Source organism: Chroicocephalus ridibundus, chromosome 2 (assembly GCF_963924245.1).
Source record: "Chroicocephalus ridibundus chromosome 2, bChrRid1.1, whole genome shotgun sequence".
Classification (NCBI taxonomy): Eukaryota; Metazoa; Chordata; class Aves; order Charadriiformes; family Laridae; genus Chroicocephalus; species Chroicocephalus ridibundus.
Window position 1 is genome coordinate 15,091,473 of NC_086285.1, and position 20,507 is coordinate 15,111,979.

The 20,507-nt window shown below is 42.2% G+C and overlaps 1 protein-coding gene across 1 annotated transcript; it reads right to left on the reverse strand.

Moving 5' to 3' along the window:
- Positions 1-4,205: 4,205 nt before the first annotated feature.
- Positions 4,206-8,779, reverse strand: GJD4 (gap junction protein delta 4). Its single transcript, XM_063323864.1, has 2 exons — positions 8,677-8,779; positions 4,206-5,471 (listed from the first exon to the last, which is right to left on the reverse strand). Exons 1-2 carry the CDS (start codon positions 8,738-8,740, stop codon positions 4,285-4,287), a joined length of 1,251 nt encoding a protein of 416 aa, XP_063179934.1. The 5' UTR covers positions 8,741-8,779; the 3' UTR covers positions 4,206-4,284.
- Positions 8,780-20,507: the final 11,728 nt, after the last annotated feature.

Sequence of the window (20,507 nt, forward strand, 5' to 3'; positions counted from 1 at the left end):
AACTCATTTTTCAGAAGTGGCATTGCTGTGCATCACAGGCCAAGAGTTCATGCTGTGGCTTTGAACAGAGACCAACTAATCTGCAGAACATTTTAGCAACGCAATTACAATGTAAGAGCACTACATTGTAAAATTACTTCTCTATCAGTTGAACATCAGGCTATTAAAAGTAGTACAAAAGACAGAAGAAAGAACAGCCTTTTCAACTACTCCACTTTCCTATTTTTGGAGATGTATTTCTTTATTATCCTAAAATACTACAAGCAGTAATAATTTATCTGTTCTCCATTGTAATCGTGATATTAAAATAAAATAATGTGCAATTAATATCCTCTTTAATGATCCCTTCTAGAAAGATAATCACTGCAATAACGATGCATTGCATAAGGGCAGATAATTTTAATAACTTGAAAGAATACACTAAGGATCTCTCTACATTGTTAACTTCGGATTTAATAATTATTCTGGTCTGAACTGTGAGATCCATGGAGAACAACTGCTGCTAATGGGAAATTATGCATTCCCTAGACACCTGTCTACAGTGTATTTCACGAGAGAGAGTTGCAGCTTTCCTTTACGCTGATGACAGTAAATCAAAGTGACCCAAACTAGACTGTAAGGAAAGAGGAGAAAGTGACGATAACTGATTGAAACTTGGTGTTTGGCTTCTATTTTGGTATTCAAAAAGATGTTCCAAACTAAAACAAAACAAAACAAAAGAAACTGAAAAATTTTGTTTAGAAAAAAAGTTTTTTAAAAAATATTTTGTTTAGGGATAAAAAATTTTTTTTTTTTTCTTTAAATCATGCCAATACTGCAGAAACCCCCAGTGATATCTGATTTTGCTGCATGGAAAACATGGATATTCCAGGTCTCCAACAGCCTAGTAGATACTTATTAAGCAAGTGAAGTCCTACGATGCAGTTGAAGATCCTAAGAAAACAACAGTTTTTTAGGCATTTTATAATTTTCCAATAAAAATTCTATTTCCCATGTGAAAACTATTTTATCACAGATTTCCTGAGCAGTTCCAAGTCTTATTTCCAGGGAGCTATTCTTTCTGTACAGTCTTATTTTCAGTACCACACGAGACCGGATGAGCAACATGTGTAGCTTACGTATTGTTCCGTAAGCCCACCGCAGGGTGCAAGTGATACCCATACTGCAGCTACGGCAGCCTTGTCTGACCGCGAGACAAAGCTTCCTGAGGGCAGGATTAGGAGTATTGTGCTTTCAGCACATCTTCAGAAATGTTTTTCTGAGGTGGGTGGTTTAAGAAAAGACTTAAAGACACACAGGCAAACTTAACAAGCAGCTTTTGTAACATTTTTCTGAGTATGAGATATGTTCTGGAAGGACTTAGAAAAACGATTCACAAATTTTAAAGACTAAATCTTTGCATAAACAGCAGAAAATCTTGTTGCTTCCTTGTTCCACGTCTATTACTTCTTTTACTCACTCTTTCTAGGACATCCAGACATCTTCACGGCACATTAACATTCAGCAATATTGAATATAAGGAGAAATTAGAGGTGTTCCCCTTTGTTCTTTCAAGCAGATCTTCTTTCCTGTTTCCTCCTCCCTGTTGTAGATGCCCCCAACAATGATCTCTCCTCATTTGGTTGAGCCGTGAAAGTTCAGAATAGTTCACACACATTTGCACATCTTCCCTTGGTCTGCCCTTGCTGGTAGATCCACTTAGTTTGTAAACCCATGTCTTTGTAATTAATAAATATGACTTAGAAATAGTTGTTAGAAGAGACTCAGAGACATTCCCTTAGAAGCAGGTTGTTGATGTCTGAAGCTTCTATCCGCTCCCCAGTGAAAAGCCCATACAAATCCTGCTCTTTTCGTATGCAGTTTTTATAAACACATTAAGTGCTTATTAAACTGGTCTGAATTATGAGTCAAAGGGTCCACAAGTCCTAAAAGCAGCCAGGTCTGCAGCCGAGTGACACAAACCAAAGGCTGCAATCTCACAAGAAACTGCAAACAGAATAAGGAAGAAGTTCAGTAATTTCATTTTCCATTTCAGACAGAGACAGGATCTTTCTGATTTGAAATGAGACTCCTTAGTCATTAAAAGATGTCTAGCTAGAGACACCAAAAAGCAAACTGTGTCCAGCCACAATGCATTTATTATTTATCCAACCCTATTTATATCTCATGCTGGGGGATTTACATGATAGACTGAATCCACATTTGTTCCTTGCATTCCTTCTCACAGCTGAGAAGATGCAATGAATCATAAAAGGTTCCATTGTTGCAATGTTTTGTCATGGTGTGTGTAATCAGCACAAACCCTATTAAAGAGGCTTCGGAGGATGAGAAGTTTAAATATTTAATGTTTTTCTGCCGATGATAAGTTTAATAATTAATGCTGTTCCTACCCTGGAAATGACAAATCATACAACAAGCATGCAGGATAAAAGAAACAAACACAGCTAATAGAGAGGGAAACTTTACTTAGGAGCTAGTAATTAAACACCTCTGTAGCATGCCTCAGGATCCCAAAGTACTTCGAGGCAGAAGTAAATTCTGCCTCCTGACCCAAAGAGCAATTCTGTCCATCTATTAAGCTACCTAATTTTTGAAGGGATGCAGAAGATGAGGGATAATGAAGTTCTAGGCTTTACCTTGCATATGTGATATACAGACATTATGAGCCAAACTGTCTTAAAGACACCTGCACCCACAGGAGAGGAAAAGAACAATGTGAAAGCTGTTGTCCCTTGGTAGCCTGCACAGAGGAGCCGGCCGTTAAGTCATTTCAGAAACTTGCTATATGGCAGAGCAAGACTGGATCTGTGCCTGTTTACTTCTTTGTGTGGGTCTAAATGGAGAGGGAGCTACTCCAGCTCCAAGCAGCATCCACAAATACCAGCTCTTGGCACCCTCTGAATAATCTGTTTTGTAAGACAGTACCACCAGTACCTTTCTCTGAGTACATGCTCCTCCACATCCACTCCCACTGATGATCTGCAGGTAAACGCAACCTTCAACCCCCACTGACTTGTACCTACAAGCAAATTCAGCTCACGCACCGCTGTGCTTCAGTGCTGGACCACGCTTATTTAAATGCAACAGAATTAACACTGAAGCACAAAGCATGACAGTAATAAAATCTTCTGTGATTCACTCAATTTAGACACGCTTTCAAATGATTAGCATTAAAAGTCTGTCAGACAAAGAGGGTGAGCACTTTGATATAGACAGTGCCACTATATCCTTCTCTCGGGGTAGAAACCGTTTTCCCTAAGCCCAGGTCTGAGATAATGCCATTGTGGGAGAAATAGGTATATCTAGAAAGTGACTCATCTTACCTTCAGAGATGCCTGAACCAGGTCAAGTGACTCATTCCCCCTGCTGAAATGAAGACCAAGTCACACAAGACTAGTGTGACTATTTCAGACTGAGACACGTAACACTTTGCAGACGTGTCCGTAGTACATCTACGCTGGTGCGCAGTCAGCAGCGCCAGGGCACGGGCACTGGAGCTCAGTCTGCTGCAACATCAAGCTGCTGGAGCGCTCCCTGACACCCTTCTGACCCACACCTCCTGGTGTGGGAATCCTGAGCGATTCTCAAGCACAGGACCATTCGGAACAGCTAACCTGGATGGAGTCACCCTGATTTAGAGGCTAATGGAGCTGAATAACTCAGATGTGGTCAGACTGTGCCAGTTGACCTCAGGGTCCAAGAAAAGTGCTGCCATGGTGTTGCTAACTAGGATAGGCGTAGCCTTCAGTCAGTAAGATTCAAGGGGTTTTTTTACACATTTCTTACACACTTTGCTACAAAAGATGTATTTTTATTTTATTCATCATCTACTCTTCTTGCTTTAATATCCTTTCTTAGAGTGGGCTTAGAGAATTTAGATGAGGAGATAAATTAACCTTCTGACAGTAGACAATGTACAACTGTGTGTGAAAGTCACAACTTTCCCAAGCTTAATCTTTTGCAATAAAACTAGATTAGGGTAAACAAGTGTTCACGCATACCCCTGGAAAATCAGGTCAGTCACATTAGCAACAGTCCACAGCTTTTTAAAGTCACTAACACTCAGACAAACATAAAGATGTTGTATTTTCCAAAGAACAGTTCCCTTAAAGCAGTAGCCTTCAAACTCTTATCTGAGGTTTTTCCTTCATCTTCAATGGAGCAACACAGTGTAGTAGTGTTTCTGCAGCATAACTTCAGCTGAGGGATCCAGCTCCCTGAAACCTTCTCAGTGACGCAATGACGTGTCCTGCCAGGGTCACAGGGTAGTGTTCACTCAGGGCTCTATACCCATTCTGACTTTTTTGACCTCAAGCAACTGGTACTGCTATAATTTGATTGTGCATCAGGGGGTTTTAGCTCAGCGGAAGGGCAGTATCCTAAAAGCTTGCTCTGAACCACAGAGGAAGAAACTCCAAGGTGAGACTTGATATGAGGTCTCAAAGTCAGGGCAGTATCTTTAATGAGGTCTTGATGAAGACTGGGTGTCACTTGCCTGCATGTAGTTCCTTGGTGGTCACCAGCACACAAGGGTTCTTCGGTGCTGTCTTGGTTAACAGCAAGACCTCCTGATATACAGGGCTTGTTGCTGTTGCTGTTAAGGTTAGTGCCGGCAGTTTGCTGAGAAACCACTTCAGGATGAAGAACAGCCTCTTCTTCCCCTTCAGAGAGCAGGGAGCAGGAGCCATCGCTGGTCTGGCTGCTATTTGATACTGGACAGTCCTGATTTTGAGGTGGAGAAGAGCTACCTGGCTGCACTGGAGGAAGATCTAAAATGCACTCATTCTCTATGTGGAGGTTTGCCAGCAGCTTCTTCTTTTGGTTTCTTGCTGTCATTCTCTGGAGAGCACAGGCAAGATCAGCAAGGCTAAGCAGAAAGGATAGACTGCTGACCCCCCAGATGAAAATCATCATGATGGATTTCTCAGTGGGCCGGGAGATATAACAGTCAACTGTGCTTGTGCAAGGTGAATGGTAGCAGGAAAAGCGCTCAGGAACAAAAAATCCAAAAAGAAAATATTGCACAGCTGCAAAGGCAGCCTCAAGTAGTGTCCTAAAAAAAAGATGAACAGTATATGCCCCAGAAAAATTAAGAACACTGAGGTTGTTTGCGCCACAATCTAATCTATTGACAGCAGCATTTCTACAGAGCTCCTTCGGGTTTGGGGGGCTTGATAAACCCTTATTCCCTTTGCATCCACGCACCAAGCAGTGCATTCTTACAATGTACATAGCCACCTTGTGCAAAACATAAATGCTGAACGCAGCATAAGGTAGCAGGATAGACACAGTCTGAATGAGCCAGAATCTGAAGTGAGATACGGGAGAGAACAAGTCATAGCAAACGTTGGAGCATCCTGGTTGCAGGGTGTTGCAGACGAAGCGCTCCTGTTCGTCTTGGTAGAGCGGATAGCCTGCTAACACCACCACTGCCATTCGCAGCAGAATCACTATCATTAGCCAGATCTTTCCTAGAAGAGAAGGTAAGAAAAAGAGTCAGAGCACTGAGAAGGAAGGGAAGGCAGGTAACGTAGTGATGCTTCTCTATACAAAAGACATTTGAAGAAATAGGGTCTGTTATCAATCTCCTTTCCTAAAACCTCCACTTTGGCTTTGTTTTGACTGGGACTGAAACTCGTGTGAAAGTGTATTAGCTGACACATTCCATAACCTTCATCTAGACCTGGCAGTGTAGGAGTTTGATGTACAATGAGCCATGCCAACTGAAATCTCAGCCTAATGAAAACACTCTGAACATGTCCAAATCTGATAACAAGAGTTCACAAGTGAGTGAATAATCCCATTTCACTTAGAGTTCTTCCTTGAGGTTGGTTTCATACCTCTGCACCTGAGTTTTGTCCTATTTCAGTAATATAGATCAGCTAACACAGTATGAAACTCTTCTGGATACAAAAGATTTTTTCATGACATAGTATTTGTTCTTGGCCATGACATTTTATGTAAAGTTTACTATAGCCAACAAAATCTCTCTGTTGTGTCTAGACCAGTATTGACTAGAGAGCTAGTTAATAGGTGCTATTAGCAAAGTTATGCAAATGTCTTCTACAAATACATGTTTGTGTGCGCGCATGTGCACCCCAGTCATTTCTCTCTGCTGCTTTTTTGGTTGCTCCATCTTGATCATGTCTTCCAACCTTCATTCACCTTGGTGTGAGCTTCTCCCTCCATTCAGACCAAAAGCTCCCTTCTGTCTTGATACCAACACCAAGTGAAGCCTTACAAGTTTGGCATTTTCATACATTGCCTATTTCATCTTTCCCCAAATTCTTTCATATGAGTGCTTTAGTCTCATCTTGGTCTCATCCACTTTGGTTGGAAAGATCAGGCCTTATCCATATTCCATTACACCAACAGCAGTGGAAAAAATCAGGCATTGGTACCCCACGTATCGTATCATTTGAAAGAGACCGTATTGTTCATGAGAGTTTCTTGGAGGATTTTGGATGGGGTAGGGTTTTATTAAAAATTTCTTGTAAAATTACACACACTGCTGTATTACTGACATAGTTATTTATAAAAAAAAAAAGGAAAAAGAAAAAAAGAAAAAAATACTTTTCCTGGGCAGGATAGGAAGGCCTAGAAATATACTGTTATAATTGTCCAAAAATTAAAAATACATTCTGTAAAAACTCATGGAAAAACTCAACATCTGAAGTTAAGTTTAACACTGTAATTTCTCAAGTTTCCTTTTGAGTCCTCACGCTAGTTCCCTATATGGTTTTGAAAAAGTAATTTAATTTAATAATACCCTGCTTTAATTTCATGTATTTTTAAAACATGCCAAGAAAAAAGAAGAAAACCCACACACTTAGGAACAAAAAAAAATAAACCAACACCAAAACAAAGCAGAAAAGAGTGATAAGGTTAATTCTGGGCTTTAAGGAATAGTTAAGAAACCAGTTGTAACCACAGACAGAAAACCAGCAAGATTCAGTGACTATAGAGAAGCATGTTGTATGGAGTCAGTGGTTGAGAAATGCACTGAAAACCTCGTGTCATTAATAGTGATTGCACATCTCACATGCACACTAGGTTTTAAAGGCAGTTTGTAAAATAACACTAATACACATTCTAAAGGCTTATTAAAATTCCAGATCCCAAAGCATTTTTTCTATAAAATACCTGTTTATTTACCAGGTTATTATCTTGAACAACATTCTTTTCTATTTCCCATAAAGCTATTTCCCTGTAGCTGGTGTGAATTTTAAATATTCAAATATTTCTGCAACATTGTTTGATGCCTATTATTGCGCTGAACATGCAGTTTGAATGCCCCGTATAAACCATCGGTGGGTCGTAGACTCACTATGGGCTAGAACAGTAAAACTGCGCTCCGAAGTGGAAAAACTTCAGCTGGAAAAAAGTTAAGGATATATAAGCTATATAAGACATCATCGGAGACACCTGTTGCTACTGGCAAAATAATAGATTCTCTAACCATAAATAAATTGAGGCCTTTCCCTATTATCTTGAATCGCCTGAACTTTAGTGGTGGGTTTGCTGTGTTTTCAGCTTCCTGCCTGCTGGTGGACAGACTGTACCGTTACTCTCTTTTCCACATAGCCTGGGTCAACGGAAAACACCAGCTGTACAGAACCAGTCATCTTTAGCAAGCCATGTTTCGTCCTTAGGTAGCGTTTTTTCCCTGCACGGACTTCAAAGTGTTTGAAGCACATTAGTTAATTAAGCTCAAAATACTACATGCTATTTCACTATCAATTTTTAATTAGAACATGTACAATAGGGAGTGCTGCTTAAGAAAAATCAATGGCTCCTTAGGAAGTAGTTTAGCATGACATACATTTTAGAGATAACCCCTCCTCGTATCACCTTCCCTAATGATTTGATCTTGATTAAACACACTAGAACAAGCCCCTGCACCAACCCCCCTGCGGCTGAGTTGGATGCTCCCTGCAATGCGCAGCACAAACTACAGCAGCTGTCCACGACTGGAGGCGAAGGGGCTTTGAAAGGCCCTGGAAAGTTTTTCTCTGGCTCACACTTTGCTCAAAGTAGCCCCTGAAAAAGGAACAGCGTCTTATTTAAATAAGAATTAAAAAAAGAAAAAAAAAAAAGGAGCACTCAGGCCACTGTTAGTTGAGGAAAATCAATTTGTATTTGGAGGTATTTTTAGATACTTGTGAACTTTGCTCCTTCATAAAAATAAAGACCGAAAAGCAATGGTAATTAACCATAGCGGTAATAAACCACAGACTTCTTCCTGTAAAAGAGAGGGTTGGGTTTTTTTTCCCCTTCTTCAAACTTTTTAATTCATCGCTAAAGCTATTGCATACATTCTACTGTTCACTTTATGCGCTATAAATAAAACATACTTCTGTGTGTTTTCACCACGATCCCTACATCAACCATTAGAGCTGACTGGAAGCTCAGGCACCAAGAGGAGCCAAATTTGAAAACCTTGCCAGAATTTTTTCCATGGAGTTCAGAAAATACCTATCAGAGGCAGAGTAGGAATCTATTTAACAAGAAAAGAAAGACATTAACCACTCATCACATAACTATCTAAATAACAACTTCTTACTGTGAAGATCTCAGAGGTGCAGCTAGAAATTAGTCAATTATCAGTAGGACACCTGAGTGGCGTCAGGATATGGAGCAGCAAAAGAAAGAAGAGAGCTTTTTAAAAGTACTTACCTACAATAGTCACATTATAGTTGAGTGTGACAATCAAAAATCCCAGCGAGTCCCAGTGCTCCATGTTTGAACAGGTTCACAGCACTTCCGACTCCTGATGCCCTAACGATTTTGGCATTTCCACAGGAGATTAGACCTAAACAGGGAATAAAGGAAAAAAATAATAGAGAAAGGAATTTTTGGTAAGAGTCAACGATGGAAATGAGAAACCCAGCCACAGCAATGTATTGATGAAGGATTATCTTGATGATTTGAACAAGACTGTTGGCGTGGGATTTTGGAACAAATCTTCCTAAGGCTGGATCGGTTTGTCTTGCGAAAGCTCTAGCTCTCAGATCCAATTGCTCCTACCTCTTTTGTGGATCCTCTGTCCAGACAACTGCAAGTAGGCAAACAACAACAGGAGTGATCTCTGCCATTGTAGACTATTCTTACCCTCCCGGGGCACACCAGCCTCCTGGCATTGCTGAGATATTTCAGCGGTGAAAGACAGGGAGAGGGGAGAGAGGGAAGAAAAGCATAGACCAGGAAATAACAGGCAGCTCTCTGTCTCCCCATGAGAATTGCAGATGGATTATAGAAGGAAAGGGGATAGAAAAGGACAAGCATCCCGATGTTTGAAAGGCACTTTCAGTTCAGCTCACTGGAAGCTATCCCATTGCAATTTTCCAAAGCAATTTTATTTCCAAAACACAGCCTCCCTGACAGGACATCATGGCCCTGTCAATCACAGCCCCACCAAATTTCCTCCTGTGTGCTGAGCCAGGCAGAGGGGTGAGTGTCCCTGTGGGCAGGGTGAAAAACAGGGGAAGCTTTAAAAAAAAAAAAAAAAAAAAAAAAAAGGCTGTTTTTTTGGTTTTTTTCAACACACCACAAGTCACTTACTTTTCATTTATGTCAGTTCTTTCTGCCTAAACCGCTTGGTACTCTGGATATCACTCAAAAGATCCTAGGGATGATTACCCAGCAACCTGAAAGCCCAGCAAGGGTCTGCAGCAATGATGGAGCGAGCTGTCTCCTCGGAGCAGGACACCCCGCGGGGTGCACGGTCCTTGGCTGCAGGGTGCAATTGCACAGCATGCCCTTCACACCGTGTGGCTGCACTGTACCCCAGGAAGTCTTATTTCCATGGGTGGAAATGAGACTCCCAGCTTTTCCTTCCTCACCCCCACCATACCCAGTTCCCTTGGGGAAAATCATCTGCTACCATTTTCCACCCACTGTTCAACTACTTATGGGATGTTACTCTGCCCTTTTAATCCGTGCTTTAATAGGGACAAACATATTATGGACACTTATTGTCAGAAAATCTTATTAGTAACCAGAAGAACAGCAGAAAAAGGAGTCTGCATGTGATATAGCAAGGGAGAAAAGCGATGTCGTGACAGCCTGACACCTTGGGGCTGCCAGCAGCCCGGGCACAGCCTTGTTGCTCATGTACATGGACCCACGGCTCCGTTCCTGGTGGGGGCAAGATGAGTCGGCTCAGACAGGGAGCTGTGTGCTGATCCTGCATGAGTTATGGTCAGTGTGACAAGGCTGAGCTTTATGACTGACCACGCCTTACCCGGAAAAAAGGTAAAACTAACCATTTAACAAAGAAAAATGTAACTGTACAAAGACCATTTCTCCCCAGCTCTCTGCTCACAGGGCAGAACGCACTGAGCATCCTTTCTGCAGTGAGCCCCACCATAAGGAAACTCTAAAAGTGGAGTTTGAAAGGGTGGCACTTAAAAACTCTTCATCCATTAACCATGTGACAAGATTTTTGGCTGCAGTAGTAAATACAGGAGTTTTCTTGGTTTCAGAATTGTTTTACGTAAAGTATTTGCCAACCAACCATTTTTTCTGTTAATGAGTTTTATTTATGGTGTGTGATGATGGTTTTAGCTTCATTTTCCCCCCCGTACACCTTTTTTTCAGACAGATGTGTGTGTGAGGAGAGGCAAAGCTGGAGGAAGGGAACAGAGGAAAGGTGCAAATGGCCAAGATATAAATTACGCTGAGATATGAAGGTATTCCTGGTTAAACATCCTTTGTCAAAAATAGAGTCAGGAATGCCGAGACGGTGGCAGGGTATGAATGCTCAGCAGCTGCATCCACACAATAGACTATAAATTGTCTCTGTCAATATTGCCAGTTAAAATATCCTCGCCTGTCGTTACTGTGAGAGACCTCTACCATTTGTGAGCTAAGGATACCAGCTCAGGATTTAAGCCTCCAAACTGTTGCCTGCAGGACTAAGCCAGGCGACAACATCTGATCCCGCAGCAGGACGTGCTGAGGTAGGATGGCCTGTTTTCTTCTAAAAGAAAGCAAGCAACATCACCCTCCAGACTCACCGCGCAGCCTAACTTACGGATGGGTTTACGTCAGAAAGCTTAAATTCTGCATTGGCTTTTCCAGACAACTTTAGCTTTTTTATTTTAGCTTTTCCAGACAGCTCGTATCTTACTTCAATCCAACACTTCTCCTTTTTGTGATGTGTCTTCTTCCCACATTCAGATTAGGAAGAGACCCAGACCGTCTAACCATCTGTGACCCTTCAGACCCCACTTGGATTTATTGCACCCAGAGGCTTCTACTGGCTGTTGTCTGGAGCTGTTTGGCCAAAGAAAGGCAGGGAACATATAGCCAATGCCAGGGCACTGCCCTCAGGGGCACTGCAGCGATAAAAAACTGCCTTTGAAGGACCGATGTGTCTGTAGAAGGACAAAAACACAGGCCTGCTTTCCTCTACAAGTGCCCATCATCAGTCCAGCTTTGGGCTACAGGCTACAGTGGTCATTATAAAGTGTTTGGTCTGCTAAAACGTAGACTGCAGTTCCTTCATGCCTTGACTCAGCACCATCTTTCAGCCCAGGGTTCCCATCTGAAGATACTCCATATTGTACCTGAGGATACTCAGCGTACAATTCCCCTCATTTTTTATTTATCTGTAGGTGTTCCCTGTATTTCCTGTTCATTTGTAAATACTGTAAGTAAACAGGGAGAGCAATACTACAGACATGGATACAGTAGCGGGGGGACTCCAGCTCTGCAGTGCCACCAGTTGGCACAGCAGCATCTTCCACACCAGAAGACAGGCACGCGGTGCACAGCCCCATCCCTCCGTACATGTTCCAGTGCTAGAATCTCACAGAAAACCATTCCCAGGCTGTAATAAAGTTCAGTTGTCAAATCTGTGAACTTGCATGGAATTCTAGTTAAAGAAGAGAGAAGACAGGCAGAAAAAATGGACGTGGCTTTGGGTAAAGCTAAATTTTGAAATCCAGCAGTATCTCATCACATCTGATTTTAGAAGGGGTCCGAAAAGCCACTGGAAAACTTTCAGAGACCAACAATGAAATATAAGAAGATGCAATTAAATCTATTTTAAAATCCACGACTGCCATCCACATTTCTAACCCGTTACCACAGATCCAGGGCTTGATCCCACAAAAATTCACAGATGTGACTCCATCACTGCGAGTGACCCACTGAAACTTTCCGAGCGACTGGAACTGCATTTCACTGTGGACCTGTGTCACGTCCCAGGCTAAGACCCAGGTTACTTGTCACAAAGCCCAGCAAAGACACTTTACTCAGACCTTGCCTCAGAATGACATCCAGAGGTGAAGTACAGTTAGCTTGAAGCCACTGCAGGGCTTCCCAATCTGGCAGCAAATCAGTCACCTGAAGGGTGCCACAGTGTGTATCACAAGCCAAAAAGCTTCAGAAGCTAGAGGCATTCCTCTGGTAGAGCAAATCCCAACCACATCTGTCCTACCCAGTCAGCACCTACACTAATGACATGGAAGTGCAGGGAAGTGGGAGTTACTACAGGAGATTGCATCCTACGTAGCACCTGACAATAAAGAAACCTCCTTCTACCAATTTCATTAACATCAAGACAAAACAGGTCAGCATAGCAGCCTCCTTAATAAAGAAGGGGATCTGGCATTTCAGTCCAGGTTCTTTGGCAGATTGTTATTCAAGAAAGAAAGAAAAAAAACAGATGCATATCTAATATTCTCAAGTCTAATTTTAAAATCTATTTAGAATTTTTCTAATTAGCAAAAATGATGTATTAGTGACCAATCTTGCAGTAGATCTAGCTACTCAGAAGGTGGTCTGTAATTTCAGGAAAAAAATAATCTGTTCAGAAGGGACAGTAAACATTAAAATTAAGACAATTAATCTTGATGGCCTTGTTTTTAAAATTGGTAAAATACAGCAGAAGGCTGAGAAGAGGAAAAGAAGCTAGCCATGAAGGACAATAGCAAACAAGTAGCAGGAAAAGCTGCCCAGAACAAATGTTCTTTTTAAGACACGCATAGTGCATATGCACGCACTTAAACATGTCACACAAGCTTCAAAGTAATCCCGCAATGTGTGTAGAAGCCCACTATAGCGCACACATAGCGAAGGGGCCAGCATAGCATGGAAAACCCTCGCTTTACACAGGCACACGCAGCGCCACACACTTTGCATTCCCTGGGACCTCTGTTCGGCTGCCACTGGGATAATCACTGCAGGAGGAATGCGGTTAAAAGTAGCCTCTCCCCAAAGCAGCTACTGCAGCCATACAGACATGGAGAAAACTGCATGCGGCTCTGGAGCCCTCAGCACAAGAAGGACATGGACCTGTTGGAACGGGTCCAGGGGAGGGCCACGAAGATGATCAGAGGGCTGGAGCACCTCTGCTGTGAGGGCAGGCTGAGAGAGTTGGGGTTGTCCAGCCTGGAGAAGAGAAGGCTCCGAGGACACCTTATCGCAGCCTTCCAGTACCTAAAGGGGGCCTACAGGAAGGATGGGGAGGGACTCTTGATCAGGGAGGGGAGCGATAGGATGAGGGGTAATGGTTTTAAACTGAAAGGGGAGAGATTCAGATTAGATATTAGGAAGAAATTCTTTACTGTGAGGGTGGTGAGGCTGTGGAACAGGTTGCCCAGAGAAGTTGTGGCTGCCCTATCCCTGGAAGCGTTCAAGGCTGGATGGGGCTTTGAGCAGCCTGGTCTAGTGGGAGGTGTCCCTGCCCATGGCAGGGGGGTTGGAACTGGGTGATCTTTAAAGTCACTTCTAACCCGAACCGTTCTACGATTCTATGATTCCATAAAACAAGAAAATTATAACTCCAGAATTAGGGCTGTGGAGCCTACACACACTGAGGCAGGGGAGCAGTGAAGATTTTCCATCATGAACTATTCAATGGGGAGCTTAAACAACACCCTCCTACTCCCCACTGCTCAGCCTCAAACCCCTCAGTCCCCAGAAGTGGCATTGTGCAGAAGGTCTTTTAGGAAACTTTCAAACAACATGTCGCTCTTCCCCTTCCCTTGCTGCTACCTTCAACTCCCAGGAAGGAGATTCATTCACATGTGCTCTAATATATGCAGATGCCTATGCACAGATAGGTGAAACAGTCCAGAAGGACATCCAGAACAGTGGAGTTCAGCACATTTTAACTGCTCGTATTGATTGGACTTTGTAACTCCCACACTCGCTTGGTCATCTCCGTGCCTATATTGTGTCCCATATGTTGTTGTCTCCCTCTTCCTCTGCTAATTTAGTAAATCTAAAAAAAGACTATGTCTTACTGCATGCTCTAAAGGATTTAGACTGTTCTCTTACTTTGCGTCAAACAGATCCCCTTACTATAAATATTTGAAGGTTTGGAAAGATCATCTTTCTAAAGCGAACTGTCTCAAATGGAAAAAGCAGCTCTCCTTCACACGTTGGTTCAGCAACCTCAAAGCTATTCAGCCAAGAACTTTAAACTTTTTGAGGCTGATCTGAAGGGAAATTAAGTAATGGGAAGTATACTCTCATTCAGGAGCTCAGGGCCAATTTCTTCAAAAGTATTTAATTTTGCTGAGTAGTAAAAGTACAAAGTGAGTCCATGGGATTTTCAAAAGCACATTAATAATATCTGCTTAACTCCCGCTGAAGTAGGTAGCTACAGCAGCGCATGACATTATTACTGAAATTTACTCTGCTGTAACTCAAAAAAAATCTAGTACGAGAGGTTCCAGCTATTTTTTTTTTTAAATTTTGCACTTAACATTTGACACCAAGTTTTACGTTACATTTTTGCACAGCGCAAATGCAAATCTGAAGGTTTGGAAAATTTTGGGATCCTGTATTTCATGATGAAGCTGGTAAATGCGTGTTTCATTAGTGCCCAACACCTGCCATTAATGAGAGGCTGCGTTCTTCGCCCAAGCCGGTCCGAACCTAGCAACGGGCAGGCAGGCAAAAAGTATGGTGTGCCATCATGGAAACTGTTTAAATAAGAAAAACTGGGAAATAGATTTCATAATAAACAAAGAATGGCAATAATATCTTTGAATTTAGTACTAATACACAATTGCTTCTCAGTATGAACGTTGCTCAGTTTGGGGAGAGCAAACAGATCCCTGTTTTCAACATACACAACACAAGGGGTTATTGTGTCGGTTCTGGATATCAGTAAATAAATCTGTCATCTCAGATTTAACATACAGGCAGCCACTGTGGAATTAAAATAAGAGTTATTTACACCTTCTTATATTTCATGGCTGATCATTGTAAGGAACAAAACCTATACTGTTGTCTCCGTTAGGGAGCACTGACCCTGCTTTTTCTTTCACTGGGGACAGATGAATTGTACCTCTGTGGTCTTTCGCACTGGGCACCACGGAGGAAAGGCTAAACCTACACCAAAATTAAAGAAGGGAGCTGAAAAGAGAGACGTGATGTTTTTTCCTCTGTTTCACATACAGGTTAAACGTCAGGAGTTGCTGCAGGCAGTAGTGAGTGTGGATTTCTTCTTGTGTGTGAAGAAACGTCTTTTTCAAGTTAAATCCATTCCTGTGCAGAGTCAAAAGGTGCATTCTTTTAAAGCTCATCTACATCTTGAAAATATTCAAATCCCCCCAAAAGCTGTGTCCTGTCCATAATAAAATCCTTACCCATAAGAGTATTTCTGTCTAAAAATACTGTGTAATTTTATCATACTTATTCCCAATAAGAGACTTTGATCTTCAGCTGCATTTTAAGAATAATGAAGAAAAATTCTAATATTCTTCATAATTGCTACTCACAGCTTATTAAAGGAAAAAACAGTCGATTTCATGCACCAATACCAGGATGTACAAATTATGTATGTAGCCATAGGATATCATTTATAGGACAATAGATAAATGAGTTTTTGAACGTCATCTTGATCTTACAAGCTTTGTTTTGAACTTAATCTACGAACTGCTAATAGTCTGTTTATTAAAGTGGCTTTGTAAAAAGTACTTTAAACAAACTGTAGCTGGGCCAACTTCCACAACATTGGGAAAAAAACAAATTATAATTTCAGGATTTGAATTTTCCCCCCTCCCCCTCCAATCCTTTGCTTTACGACCCCCACCTGCTTTGCTAGTTGCCCACCGTTTCCATCGTTTCTGTTTTGCATTCTCACAGTGAGCATTTTTAATAATCATCACTAATGAACTCAGAACACACTGGGCAGGACACAGGGAATTCCCCTGTTAAACTGCAATAGTATTTGTACTTAATGTATTATATCAACCAGGATTTTTTGTTTTAAAGAGAAAAGCATCATAAACTTTGGCTTGATGGCTCAAACCCTGATAAAAATTAGCAGGAGTTCAACACCTGACTCTCATTTATGCTAGAGAAAATTTTTACCATAACCTCAAAAGGGTAACATGGATCTTGAAGGATTTATTCTGCTGTTTTAAAGACAGAAAGAAAACAGATGAGAATCGCCAAGAGTGGATTTCCTGGCGGGACCCCTCCCCAAGGCAGGCTGCAGCTGGGAGCCCACCAGCCCTGCCCACCTCCCGGCCTGGTCCAGGGCAAGGACAAATCACACCGTCGGTACCTTGTCCGATGTCATATTTGGGGCAAAGCAGGGAGCAATAAGGGGTTTTTGCCAGGAAGGTAAAACAGGGCATAAATGGATAAGGAAGCTGATTTAGGTCCTGCTTCAGGTCCAGTTTAGGCAAGGGGAGATGAAAAACATCCCGTCTCATTCTTGTGTTCAGCCTGCCGATCCTGCTGGTAGACATAATTGTTGGCTTCGAACCGACAGCAGCTATTTTAATTGGTAGCACCTGTTTAGTTTTTAGCTATCAAAGCTCTTGGGAACGCACTGCTGTAGACATCTCCCATTAGCTGATTATTGGAAGGTTGAGTGGAAAAGCAAGGAATTCCTCAAGTTGCTGGAGGAGGCTACTAGCTACTGGAGGAGGCCAAGAAACATTACAGCTCCTGGAGACACAGTCTAGGCTATATAGGCAAGAAAATACACAGTAAAAACTTTGAATATGATTCAAGAGAATGTATTGGTAGCCTTACCCATAAAAGTGTATAGGAAGCATTTCTCTACCATCCCTATTAATAATGTGTTTTGTTTCATTTTTAAATGATAGTTGGACAGTCTGTTTTCCATGAAACAGCAGGGACTACTGATTACACTCCTCCTGCTTACCCACACTCGCACGGCACTTCAGACGTTCCGTTAGCTGCGCCCAGGACAAACACGGACTAAACTACCTCATGTTTCTACACTTACTCTTCTTAAGCTTTGTTCCAAAGGCAGCTTCCCCCCAGACCAGAGAAACGTCTCCAGCCAACCAAGTTTTCCCTCAGAAAAACCTTTCAGTTTGGCTGGGTAAGGTGATTTTGCCCAGTGCAAGGTATCAAACAGCTTCCACTGAAAATTCTTTTAGCACCGATAATAGAAATGAAATTTCATTACTACGGCAAGGCAAGAACACAGCATGCAAAGACAAAACAGGACAATTAGCTCAATCTTTCTGCCTCTTCTGCATCATGACAGATACTTTGCCATTTCAATCTAATTTACAAAATTGCTACTGTGTGCCTGACACATTTAAAAATTTTATTAGCTCTTTTAACTGGCCACAGATATTTATGGATATATTCCCTTGTGAACTGCATGGTGCCTCCTAACTGTTGGTATCTCTCTCTGTTTTTAAAAAAAATACTATTTTTTTTACGGTTTTCTCTTTTTGCTGCCTTTATTTCTCTTCATGGGAAAAAATATTTCGGGCATCCAAAAAGTCTTATGAAACATCTCAAAGAACAGTTGTTTAAATACTTTCACCCACTCAATGTGTCCACGATGTTTTCATTTCTGGGAAATCAATCTCATAAATTACCAAGGACCTGCATTCCTGAATATAACTGTATTCTCTTATGTACATGACAAATGAAGTTATGTCATGTTTATGTAAATCTAGTCAATTAATCTTTCCTTCAATGACCAAATTAATTTATCTGCAAAAATACACAACTTTGGAAGGTTGTAACATCTTACATTTGAAAGTCAGCATGAGTCCTTCGGGATGTGTTTAAACTGTGTTCCCCCAAAGTAAATACTGTTGTTTCTCCACACTGAAGACAGTCAGAAGGACTTCAAGTTTTTCACTTACTCTTTAATGTTAATGTTACTTACATATTGACTTCTGCTCCGTTTAGTGATTTGTGGCAGGGATTCCTGTCCCAGATTGGGATGCTCAGAAGTAGGCGAGGGTAATTTTCACCTCAAGTAACGTGCCCCTCTTCCTACCTTCAGCAATTATTTAATTCATCCCCCAGGTTTAGAGGTTTCAGCTCCTCTAACATAGCTGAAGTGACTGTAAGTACCCAGTGGTGCCTGACGTGAGCTCGGTGTGCCAGCTCAGCTGCCCCTCTGCTCTCGGGGCGGGTGGCTGTCACACAATCTACTTGACAACATTTCCATCTTCCCCAGAGTTGCACTGATTTAATGCACAAACCCCACTATACACACTGTCCGAGTACGCGCAGATGAACACACCAAAAACCCACTGGCTAACGCTCCTGGCTCTGCTCTGAAATGCAAAAGAAAGATTTAATAATTCCTGATGTAACCCCCAAATTCCAGATCAGGTCTGTTTAAAAGTGGCCATCCTGCGGGGTGCTGAGCCCCCGGCGTCCCTGTGGTGACAGGGGTGACAGGCACGGCATGGGGTGGGCAGGCGTGCGCAGGGGGATCTCTGCAGATGGGCAGAGGGGGAAAACGCTGCAAAGAGGTGTTAGGTTAGAGATGCACTGGGGCTGCCTGGTTATACAGACCCCGTCTCACTGAGACGCACCCTGTGCATAAACGGACACCACGAACCAGTGCAGATCTGCAGAGTTAGGCGTGTTCAGTGCCCGGGAGAAGGAGCTGGGTGGCAGCTCAGGGTTGCAGCTGCAAGGACGAGGGTGAGGAACTTGTGGCGGGGCTGTCATGGGAAGCACCGATGAATTCCCTAGGTTGGAAGGGACCTTTCAGGTCAGTCAGAATGGACCAGTCCAACCATCAACCTAACACTGGCAAAAACCGTCACTAAACCGCATCACTAAGCACTACGTCTACCCATCTTTTGAACACCTCCAGGGATGGCAATTCCACCACTTCTCTGGGCAGCCTGTTCCAATGCTTGATAACCCTTGTAGTGGAAATTTTTTTCCTAATATCTAATCTAAACCTCCCCTGGCGCAACTTGAGGCCATTTCCTCTAAATGCTAGCTTCCATGGTGCTTCCCATTGCCACAACAGATCCTCTTCCCCGCTGCCCTGTATTTCCATTTTATATCCCATTCCAGGCTGACTTCCCAGGGAGCGCACCTCAAATCATAAAAAGGGTTGATGGGGTTGGGTTTTTCTGTTCAAATCCTGAGCAATTCTGCACTCAGGAGAACACGGTACATTCAGCAATAGATGCTGAAACTGTTTTTAGAGACACTTTATGAAGAAGAAAAGCTGAGGGAGACAGATTTTAGAGTCTGCTGAAGAAATCAAAGTTCCACTTTTCTTTTCTCCCCTGCCTCCCAGTCCTCTGAAGCTTTCAGTTTATACCATAATTTGTAAAATTTCATTGTTGATGTTACAATATGAAAGGGACAGTACCAAAACCTGCAATCTTGTATCATCGGATTTACCTATTCTTAGTGAGTCAAGGAACCCAGACAAATGCATTCCTCAGGGGGGAAAACAACAGGTTCAAATGACATTTAAAATAATTACTTTTTCTATTAACAACTGCCATAAACGTTCCTTATCTAATGCAATTAGGACAAAAAAATAAATGCTCGCGCGCACACTCACATACTGAAATTGTCAAAGAAAATTCAGCTCAAGTCTGAAATTATTAAAAAAAAAAAAGAAATCAGAGAATTAGATGCTGATTTAGAATCCATGTTATTTCACAGAAAATTTGCAACTGTTTTCTTGCCCTGGTTTCTTTTTCTAAAAGAAATTTGTTTTAGAAGAGTTAAAAGGAAAGTGTCACGGCTGGGATCAGATATCTAAGCACACAGCTCTAGCGAATGCATGGTTTAGCCATCCGCGTGCTTTAAGGAGCAGGACAACCTTGTTCTGCCACGTGCCAGCAAAACAGAGAACAAAAAAAAAAAGCCTTTCTGGTGTACCGTAATGACAGGCCAGCACAGAAAAGCAGTGATTTCACCATCTAGGTTTCTCACAGGTCAGAAACACTGAAGATGTCTGCACCGAGGTTCAGCAGTGGATCGATCCGTGGCTGAACGGGGAAGCAGAAGCATCAGGCGCGTCCTTTGTTCTCTTGGGCTCGGTGTCAGGGTGACACGACCAGCCAGTCTCATTTCTCCAGATGAAGTCAATACTGGCGCTTTGTACTTCGCAGTGGTTATTTCTGTCCAGCAGAAGAAATCATTGACCCAAAGCACTAAATGCAAGCAGATGCGGATGATCACTTTACCTGACAGTGTTCAAAGATATCCCCAACTATTTTCCTAGGATACAAGAATCAGTCCTCTAGTTTCTTAGAGGATGAATTTAGAATTGG